We start from the raw sequence: 11,262 nt of genomic DNA on the forward strand, positions 1-11,262 counted from the left end.
GGAAAATAGGGGCAAACACCCCCTAAAAGTCGTAGGATCTTAACGAAAATGACACCATCAGATTCAGCGTATCAGAGAATCCTACTGTAGAAGTTTCAAGCTCCTATCTACAAAAATGTGGAATTTTGAATTTTTTGCCAGAAGACAAATCACGGGTGCATGTTTATTTGTTTGTTTTTTTTGTTTCTTTTTTTTCCAGGGGTCATCGTATCGACCAATTGGTCCTAGAATGTCACAATAGGGCTCATTCTAACGGAAATGAAAAGTTCTAGTGCCCTTTTTAAGTGACCAAAAAAATTGGAGGGCATCTAGGCCCCCTCCCACGCTCATGTTTTCCCAAAGTCAACGGATCAAAATTTTGAGATAGCCATTTTGTTCAGCATAGTCGAAAACCATGATAACTATGTCTTTGGGGATGACTTACTCCCCCACAATCCCTGGGGGAGGGGCTGCAAGTTACAAACTTTGACCAGTGTTTACATATAGTAATGGTTATTGGGAAGTGTACAGACGTTTTCAGGGGGATTTTATTTTTTTGGGGTGGGGCTGAGGAGAGGGGGCTATGTTGGAGGATCATTCCTTGGAGGAATCTTTCATGGGGGAAGAAAAATTCAATGAAAAGGGCGCAGGATTCTCTAGCATTACTATAAGAAAACAATGAAAAATAAACATGAAAACGTTTTTTCAAATGAAAGGAAGAAGTAGCATTGAAACTTAAAACGAACAGAGATTATTACGCATATGAGGGGTTCTAAAAATACTTTAGCATAAAGAGCGAGGTATTTAGGAGGAGATAAATACCTTGCTCTTTATGCTAAAGTATTTTTAGTAATTTCAACTATTTATTCTACGGCCTTTTAGATTCAGGGGTCATTCTTAAAGAATTGGGACAAAACTTACGATTTAGTGTAAAGAGCGAGGTATTAACGAGGGTACAAACCCCCTCGTATACATAATAAAAATATAAGGCTATGAAAGTTTGTTACGTAAGTTAATTCTTAAGTTACGTATATTTTTTACTAATAAAAACGTTCGTTAAAAATTAAAAGTTCTAGTTGCCTTTTTAAGTAACCGAAAAATTGGAGGGCAACTAGGCCTCCTTCTCCACCCCTGATTTCTCAAAATCGTCTAATCAAAACTAAGAGAAAGCCATTTAGCCAAAAAAAGAATTAATATACAAATTTCATTTTAATAATTTATTTGAGGAGAGCCAAAACCAAACATGCATTAATTCAAAAATGTTCAGAAATTAAATAAAAAAAAACTAATTTTTTTAGCTGAAAGTAAGAGCGACATTAAAACTTAAAACGAACAGAAATTACTCCGTATATGAAATGGGTTGTCCTCTCCGCAATCCCTCGCTCTTTACGCTAAAGTTTGACTTTTTGCCACAATTCTACTTTTTAAAACAATTAAAAGCTTTAAAAACTCGGGCCTCGAATCACAATCACTTTTTATTTTAGATTTATTTTCAACATTACTTCGATTAAGAATTTGAGACTGAAATATAGAAGGCCTTTGACTTGTGAGATACTTTTGCTTAGAGGTAGGTAAGAAATTAGGTATATTTAAATTTGAGTTAGATAACTGCTTGGTTTCAGATGATCCTAAGCTAATGACTGTCTTCAGTCCAGATTCTATTGTACAATCGCCGTTAAATCCAGGGTTGTCTTGACTTCTAGAAGAAGGTGAGCTACTATTTTGTGGCCTAAAACATAATGACAATATTTAACATAAAATAATATGCATAAGAAACATTTGCAAATTTTTATCTTATCGTAGCGAAAAATGCTGCATTTGCTTCTCTTATCTAACTATAAGTTATCAAAGGAGAAAGAATCAAGGCATGAACTAAAAACAAAACATAGGCCTATTGTATATTAGTGAAAATGTTTGAACTAAAGAAATCCAAAAAACGAACGAAATTCAGAACATAACAAAATATATACACATGTATGAACATAAGTGCCGATTAAAATGGGTTAAAATTTACAAGTGGTAGAAAAGGGTGTAAAAAAGGGGATAAACTACACAAGACAAACGAGGTACAACGAAGTGCGGCAAAACAAAGCGTTAAATAATTCAAAAAGATAAAGGTTATGCAGCAAAATATGAACAAGTTGTTAACATTTGAAATGAAAATGGTAAAAGCAGTCACTTATGCATTTCACAACGAATTCAAGCGAGATTTTTTTTTTAGCAAAGTAACTACAACAGCGTCTTGTTGACAGGAATTTGCAGCCTGTAGGATTGGAAGGAATCATTTGGGCTCTGGGGCCGAGGGGTCTTTTCCACCAGCTTTGTGTATAGACTTAGGCAGCTAACCCCTATCTCAAGATGAGGGACCGTAATTTTCCTATGTTGGGTTTTTGTCCTTGGTGACCCAAGTCTGTTAATGGAAATTATTCCTCATTTGACAGTTTTTAGAACAGTTTGCAGGGATTTGCAACCTCTAGTATTGGAAGGACTAACTTGGGCTCTGGAGCCGAGGTGTCTTTTCCTCCAGCTCGGTATATATAGACCTCTTGAACCTATTTTTACTCAAGCTCATTCAAGGATCAAAACATTTCTCCTGTTCCATGGTTAGCTTTAGGCAGCTAACTCCTATCTCAAGATGGGGGACTGTAATTTTCCTATGTGGAGTTTTTGGCCTTGGCGATCCTAGTCGTGTCTAACGGCAATTCTTCCCCACCAGTTTTTTTTTACAGGTTTCAGGGATTTGCAACGTGTAGGCTTTGAAGGAATGACTTGGGCTCTACAGCCGAGGCGTCTTTCCCTCCAGCTTTTGTACCAGGGGTGTCATTTGGGAGGGAGAAGGCGGGTAGAGTTGTCCCCTGAATAATTTAACAAAATATTATACACCCCATGCCCCTTGACTATCCGGATATGAGCCCTTCTTGCTCCTCCCTCCCAATAAAAATGCTTTGCCAAAACTGTTTGATATGTCAGAACATAAATTAAAGAATTAAAGAATAGGACGTTAACTGCACATATTAGGGGCGCCGTTTTTTTTGTTAATTAGCTCTTTGTATGATTTATTCGAGTGAATCCTGAATATACGTGCTGGCCTTAGTCACTGTAATATAAGTCACTGGCTTTAGAACAAAAATCGCTAGCTAGAAGAAAATCACTAGGCAACAAAAAAATCACTAGAAAGAGTGATAAATCACTAGGGGTGGCAACTTTGGCGGCAATTGGTATTGTAAATTCCTCAACCGTACCACATGTTTCGCATAAATGACAACAGTAATTCTCCTGCATCGATTGATTGTGCAAAAATAATCACCTGTCATCAATCCCAAATTACCACACATGTCCCTTGTTCCAGTAAAGATGAATTGACACGCAATGTAAAAACAGATTGTGACTGGGAGGTCCCTATCTGTGAAGTTTGCCTAAGAAAAGACGTAGTCAAGCTTGAGAAATGGATTATTAATCTCGAATTTCTTTATGAAAAATAAAAAAACAAGTTTTTTTAAATGAAAGTAAGGAGCAACATTAAAACTTAAAACGAGCAGAAATTATATGAAAGGGGCTTTTCCTCCTCAACGCCTCGCTCTTTACGCTAAAGTTTGACTCTTTCCCTTAACTCTATTTTTAAAACAGTAAGAAACTTTAGCGTAAAGTGCGAGGCGTTGAGGAGGAAAAGTCCCTTTCATATACGGAGTAATTTCTGCTCGTTTAAGTTTTAATGTTGCTCCTTACTTTCATTTAAAAAAACTTGTTTTTTTATTTAATACTGTTAAAAGTCAAGGTGACCACTCACAAAGGCAAGAGTTAATTCTTTTTAAGATTTATATTCTCTATGTAAGTTTTCAATGTGTTATGTTTCTGCCATTCCATGGTTTTAGTATCAACTTTGGACAACAATTTTGTTAAATTTGACAGCTGAGATTCAGTTTTATCCATCTGCTAAATTACATTTTTGTTAAATTTTCTTTGCCCTTTTTAATTGAATACAGATAAAAAAAATACAAAAAGCTAGAGATATTTTCCTTTTTTTTAATCAAATCTTTGATTAAAAAATTCTTTAAAAAATTTTTTCAAGCAACATCATAATTCTGGCCTTGTAAATGGATCTGAAATTACCGATTCAAGGATATTACTAGTTTGTCCTTTTGGTGCATTTTTTGGCTGTTACAAAATTGTGCATTTCAGAGGAAAATAAACATTAAGGCTTCTTAATTTCCTTCTTAAAAGCACAGTGTAAGTATTTGTATAGGTTATTTTCATAGTATTTGAAAAGATTTCTAGCTCCCCCAGTTTGTAGTAAGTATTCATCAAATATCACAGAATTCACTTAAGTAAGTAAGTAAGACGGCACTAGACCCTTCAGGTCCAGACCGGCGGTGCTGATCTCCGCTTTGTGGCCTTTTAGCCAGTGGTACAATGGGGGGCTTGGGGCCAACCATTCTGTGCTTTCTTACACCCTTCCTGCTTACGTTCCCCAGATTTCCATTTAGAGCTGGGTGGACTCTGGCTGAGCAAACAGTGTCACGCCACTGACCCCCGTCCTAAACCAAATAAACGGTCCTAACCTAAGATTTCTAGCTCCCCCAGTTTGTAGTAAGTATTCATCAAATATCACAGAATTCACTTAAGTAAGTATATAATCTTTTCTCCCCCAGAAAAGATTCTTCACTGTTATATTACCTCCTTTTTAATGAGTTGTTAAAATCTTTCTACTTTCGCTTATTTCAGCAAAGCTAAAATAATACATTCCTTCATTGCATCAAAATTTTAATTGGCAAGACAATTTCCAAATACTTCTTCAGTTAATTACTACTTGAAATCATATCTTTAGGTAATTCAATTTCATTGAAGTCATTTTTGAAAAATTTTCATTCCTCTGGTCTAGGATGTTTTTGCTCTTCAGTCCTATTTTGGTGCAATTTATGGCTTTAAGCCTGTTACAAAATCGTGTGTTTCAGAGGAGCATAAACTTAAGACTTCGAAATTTGCTTCTTTTAAAGTACAGTAAAAATGGTTGTATTGTTATTTACATAGTTTGAAAAGACTTCTAGCTTCCCCCCAAAATAGATTATTTCTCTTTTTATAATGAATTCTGACAAAAACACCTCCTTTTTAATGAATTGTTAGAATCTTTCTACTTTTACTTTTTTAGGGATTTTATTCAGAGTGACCTACTTGACTATGCAAAAAACAACCCAGGTGTTGTAGTATACTTAAAGCCAAGGAGACATCGCAGTCCTCGTGTCATTGCTGAGTATTGTAAGTTTATTTTCACTTTCAATTAAATTCACTAATTTTTTATCTTCCGGAGTGGGTAACTATGTATAATCTATTCTGGATAGGCCTTCAGAGAGCAAAAAGAGACTTCATCTCTTTGTGTTTTGCTAATCCTTGCTTAATCAACATCCCTGACTTGAACAATGCTGGTTTTTCTTCTAAGGCCCTGTCAAAAGGTATCAATTTTTCACCAATCCATACACTTATAGAAATCTTCCAAAGAATTTTCCTTTTTCTCTGGTCTGGACCATATGCCATGGGCTGGTTTGGGCCATTGTCATGGGCTCACACTAATACAACAAGCATAAACAAAAAATAAAATCTTGCTCCTGTTCATCTATACTTCCCTTTGTAATTGTTTTTTTCCCTATGTTCATTTTCTATCTCATCTTTTGCTACTTGTGGATCTTTTTTGTTTGTATACGTATATTATGTATTTAAATTCTTTTTTGTTGCTATTTGTCTTCTGACTAGAAGTTAAAATTCGTCATCCACCTTATTGTTACTTTTGATCATCAGTTAGGGATAAGTATTATTTTATCTTGTTATTTACACTGAATATTTGTCAGAGCTCAATGCATTCAATAACTTTTATTTAGGTATTTTTCATAAAGGAATACTCTGGAAATTGTGTTAAAATGAAGATAATTGCGGTTGTTTGTTTCTGAACTTGTTTTATGCTATGTGATATTGAGAGTTACATTGTTGGTTGAGTTTAATATTTTTGTATGGATTTTGACTGTCCTGATATCAAGCCCTACCCTCTAGAGCTGACACTGTACAAATATTAGTTTTGCTTTCTTTTAATATAACAAGATAAAAAGATGCTTTTAGAAGTAAAATATATGAAGAATAAAAGAGATAACACAATGTAACAGTTGTTGACACCAAACAGCTTTCACTTTAAATTATGACTGTTTGATTTATACTAAGGGGATTAAATACCTTAAACTTAAAGCATCACCCTAAGTGATCACCCTAACTGCACTCTAGCATCACCCTTTAAGATGACTGTAGAGTATTTATTCCAAGAGTGCTATGGTGGTGAGGGCTGGAGGGCGAACATTGGAACATTCGGGACACTGGAAGGGCAGTGGAGGGCGAATAAATTCAATACCTTAAACTTAAAGCATCACCCTATAATTTTCGACCATTATGAACATTCTTAATGTCCTTGGTCAAACTATTTAGACTTGATTTTATGGTCTTGCTATAATTTGTAGTGCTTGGATAAGAAATCTGAATAAATGACAGAAAACTAAAAGCTTACTTTCTCAGGAATTTTAGAAAAAACATTTAGCTTCCTTCGTTTTGTTCTGGAGATTGAGATATTTAGTTTTGATGAAACTTAAAGATATTTAGTTTTAAATAACTAGAAAGTATGAATTGTGTTTTTACAATTAAACAGCGCAGAATTTTTTTCATTAAATTTCAGGAAAGGATAGTCCCTAAAATGTCCAAGCATAACTGTAAGGAAAATTCCAAAGATCAGCTCAAAATAAAGGAATACCCTTTGGTCTACCCGCTTTGACTTAAAACCTTGCTAACGCACTTTCTAAATCAAATTTCATAGTCAAACTACAGGTTTTCAACAGTTTTCAATGATAACTAGTCCCAGGGAAAATTTGCTGATGGAACTTTGAGACGGTAAGCTGATGTGGAGGTTAAATAAATAATTTTTAAAGGATCGAATCCTCTAAAGACTAGTTTATAAATTCAAGAAATATGTACTGCTGTGAAGTTAGCATACTTGAAATTTTGAAAATTCGCAATTTCTATTAAGCAAAATTACCATCTAACTTATAAATACCTTAAAGCAGGTCTTCTTAGTGCAGCACCTCTCAGCTATAGCAGCAACCACTAAAAACCACTAATAACTCATTGAAATCTATTGATAACACATGAATGGAAATGAGAAGAAGGTGAATTGGTAACTCTTTAATAACAGATACGTTGTCTTATGATTTTAAATTTTGTCATACAAAATACGTCATTTTGTCATATGATTATACGATTTGTTGACGACTATTGACATAAGAATATGGCTTGAATATTCAATTTCAGTACTATAATTATCCGTTGGGTAATAAGATGTAATTCTTGTTCGGTAATAAGGTGGATGAGACGCTTCAACTATAATCTAATATCCTAGTTCTATTAAAAATTTCATGACTTTTTAGAGACAGGCAAAACCTGCTTCCAGACATAGAATAGGCGTCTAGTCTTAAAAAGTTAATAAAATCCTCGCTGACCAAAAGAAAAGGTTGCCAAGACTTCTTTATTTGTAACAATAGAGTTGATTGTCATGCAAAATATGTCATTTTGTCATATGATTACATTATTTGTCGAAAACTATTGATATAAGAATTTGGCTTGAAAACTCAATATCAGTACTTTAATTATCTATTGGGCAATAAGATGTAATTCTTTTTCGGCAATAAGGTGGATAAGACACTTGAACTATAATCTAATATCCTAGTTTTGTTAAAATTTTTAAGACTTGTTGGAGACAGGCAAAACCTGCTTCCAAACATAGAATAGACGTGGAATAAAACTTGGTTGCATTGCGTGCAATGCCATCTACTTGTATATTTAGTTTCATTTTTGGCCGACAGGTTAGCACTGATGATTAGGACAAGTTAAGATTTTGAGAACTTTTAGGAGACACACAAAACTCTCTGTTCCCAGGCATACAATAGATGTTGATTAGATTAGAGTAGAATAAAGCTTGGATTATCTTTATTACTTTTTGGCTGGGGGATTAAAAGAGCCATCTAATGCTCAAATGATATGAAGAGAAGATTAGTTTCTGTTTTAGGAGATGGGATTATAATCATCACCTTCTCTTTTAAGATTTTTTTTTTATAACTTTATTTTAATTGCTATTCCATTTTAATTTCTATCTCACAATTGCAAATTATTGCGTTTTTGGATCTTGTTTTAATCTATTTTGATTAATGAGGCTTATGTATGAAATTCTTAAGCTGGTTCTGCCTAAAGTAATAACGTGATATAATTAAATTTTTCTGGTGATAAACTTCTTCCTTAAGTTCGAGTTGTTTAATTGTGAGCTATTTTGGATTTTTAGTTTATTAATATGGCACTCACTTTTGGTAGTTTTTCTTGGTGTCAAGCATCTATGCATGGTGTTCCTACAAATACTCAGTACTCACCTCTCTTCCTGAAATCAGTCTTCTCATCAATCCCCCTGAAAAGGGTCGTACAATTTCCTGTTGATAATTTATCAACAAATATTTTATAAGCATATGGTAATATATTATATTTCAATTTTCTGTTTAGTAAATGGTCATAGAGAGCTGATTTCATTGGACGATTTTTCGAAAGAGGATGTTTATAGATGGTCAGAATATTTGAGGATGAGAGAAGGTAAGTTTTCCTTTTACCTCTACTCATTTGGTAAAGTAGGAAAAGGGTGCCGTCACAATCTCCATGGATAAAAATCTTAAATCTGAGTTTTAGTATCCTCACTCTTGTATGCTCTTACTCTCTCTCTTATATACCCTCCCTTTCTCTTGTATACTCTTCCTCCTAGTTGTATACTCTCCTTTCCTCTTGCATACTCTCATACTCTCTTGCACAAAGTCTCTGTGGATAAAAATCTTAAATTTGAGTTTTAGGATCTCCCTCTTGTGTGCTCTTACTCTCTCTTATATACTCTCCCTTTCTCTTGTATACTCTTCCTCCTAGTTATATAATCTTCTTTCCTCTTGCATACTCTCATACTCTCTTGCACACAGTCTCTGTGGATAAAAATCTTAAATTTGAGTTTTAGGATCTCCCTCTTGTGTGCTCTTACTCTCTCTTATATGCTCTCCCTTTCTCGTGTATACTCTTCCTCCTAGTTGTATACTCTCCTTTCCTCTTGCATACTCTCTTGCACACAATCTCCGTGGATAAAAATCTTAAATTTGAGTTTCAGGATCCTCCCTCTTGTGTGCTCTTACTCTCTCTTATATGCTCTCCCTTTCTCGTGTATACTCTTCCTCCTAGTTGTATACTCTCCTTTCCTCTTGCATACTCTCATACTCTCTTGCACACAATCTCTTCGGATAAAAATCTTAAATTTGAGTTTTAGGATCCTCCCTCCTGTGTGCTCTTACTCTCTTTAATATAGCCTCCCTTTCTCTTGTATACTCTTCCTCCTAGTTGTAAACTCTCCTTTCCTCTTGCATACTCTCATACTCTCTTGCACACAATCTCCGTGGATAAAAATCTTAAATTTGAGTTTTAGGATCCTCCCTCTTGTGTGCTCTTACTCTCTCTTATATACTCTCCCTTTCTCTTGTATACTCTTCCTCCTAGTTGTATACTCTCCTTTCCTTTTGCATACTCTCATACTCTCTTGCACACAATCTCCGTGGATAAAAATCTTAAATTTGAGTTTTAGGATCCTCCCTCTTGTGTGCTCTTACTCTCTCTTATATACTCTCCCTTCTTTTTGTATACTCTCCCTCCCTCTTTTACACTTTCCCCTCCCACCCCTTTTCAAAGAAAAGCTTTTATCTCATATTGTACGAATGCTTCTTCTATTCAAGCCTATTGAGACAAATAGTGGAAGTGGGGTTGAAAATTCTCATAATGGACAGAGACGTGAAGTAAGCTGTATAGACAATTAGCAAGACTTGAGAATCCAGCTATATATTATTACACAAATTTCTCCATTATCTAGAATTTCATTGTTTAAAAAGTGTATGTCTATATGGATTTGGTAGATGATTCTGAGTTTAGTCATAATGCCTTAATTTTAGTTAATTTTCTTAAGTTTTCTTAATTTATTAAGAAATAAATTATTAAAAATAATTATTAATAAAGTAATTATAATTATTAAATTATACCCATATTTATTATTAAAAACCATAATTATTAAAAATAATTATTATTAAATTACGACCCATAATCATTAAAAATAAATTATTAAATTTATTAAAAATAAATTTTCTTAATTTAATTAAACTTGATTTTCTTAATTTTAGTCTTAGTCATAAAGTGCACAACTCTTGTGGAATCACAATAACTATAACTCACAATCACAATAACTATAACATCACAATCACAATAACTGTGACAATTATTTAAGAGGTTCTGTTAAAAACAAATATTAAAACTAACACCACAGTATAAGTATACTAATAGTAGCAAAAATTTGCTTCAGAAATGGGGCACATCATAACGTGCAGAAAGGGAAGTTTCCCTTTGCGCTACAACAATAGCTTCGTTTCCTACCACAATATAAATATTAAAGAAGGCGGAGTAATGAAGAAATCTTTAATGGAAGTATAGGAATTTCTGCCACTGTTTATATATTTATACTGTCATAAATACAAGAAAGACTGGACATATTTTTTGGTCCATTCTTGAAAAATATTTACACAAGAAGTCGGAATAATGTGAAACAGTGTCGAAGCCCCTAAACAGTCAACTTATCCTTTCAATGTTGCTTGGAGAGGTTCTTACTTGTTTATTCGTGTTAATTTTTTGCAGTTTGGTTTTTATTTATTGTAGCGGTTGTTTTCTTTTAAGGTCCTTTTTTTTAGGACGGTCGAGTGGAGGTCTCGGCCGAAATATTTGTATTGCAATTTAATTTTCACTGGCTGTAAATATTCTCGTTTTTCTTATTTTCAATCTGTTTCTTATCTTAACGCGTAAATTATCAAAAAAAAAGAAGAAGAAGATAGAAACGTTGAGGAAATCGATAAAAGTCTCACTTTGTAGGGGGACTTGGGGGCTACCCCCAGTGTTGGGTTCGGTACCCCAAAAAAGTATTTAAGTATAAATACAAAGTACTCAACCAAAATTGTAATTAAGTATCAGTACTAAGTACTTGAAGTAAATTGTGCTTTAGGCCGTAGTGCTTAAGTACAGAAGTAAATGACTTGAAGGTTTTTTTTGCATGGTAAAGAATATGGTTAGGTCGTCAAAAGAGAAATTGATATTAGTTGTTCCATTATTTCAAGTGGAGAATTGAAAAGGAACTCCATTTTAGTACCGCAA

At 34.0% G+C, this 11,262-nt stretch overlaps 1 protein-coding gene across 1 annotated transcript in view; it reads left to right on the plus strand.

Moving 5' to 3' along the window:
- Nucleotides 1–5,125: 5,125 nt before the first annotated feature.
- LOC136042224 (large ribosomal subunit protein mL43-like) overlaps nucleotides 5,126–11,262 on the plus strand; it is a gene marked incomplete at its 5' end in the record, with an annotated part of 22,754 nt that continues 16,617 nt past the window's right edge. The window contains 2 exons of the mRNA XM_065727163.1: nucleotides 5,126–5,232; nucleotides 8,551–8,637. Of these exons, the coding sequence (XP_065583235.1) occupies nucleotides 5,126–5,232; nucleotides 8,551–8,637 (194 nt within the window). The remainder of the gene's footprint in view (nucleotides 5,233–8,550; nucleotides 8,638–11,262) is intronic.

The sequence above is a fragment of the Artemia franciscana genome, unplaced genomic scaffold (assembly GCF_032884065.1).
Source record: "Artemia franciscana unplaced genomic scaffold, ASM3288406v1 PGA_scaffold_87, whole genome shotgun sequence".
NCBI classification, from domain to species: Eukaryota; Metazoa; Arthropoda; class Branchiopoda; order Anostraca; family Artemiidae; genus Artemia; species Artemia franciscana.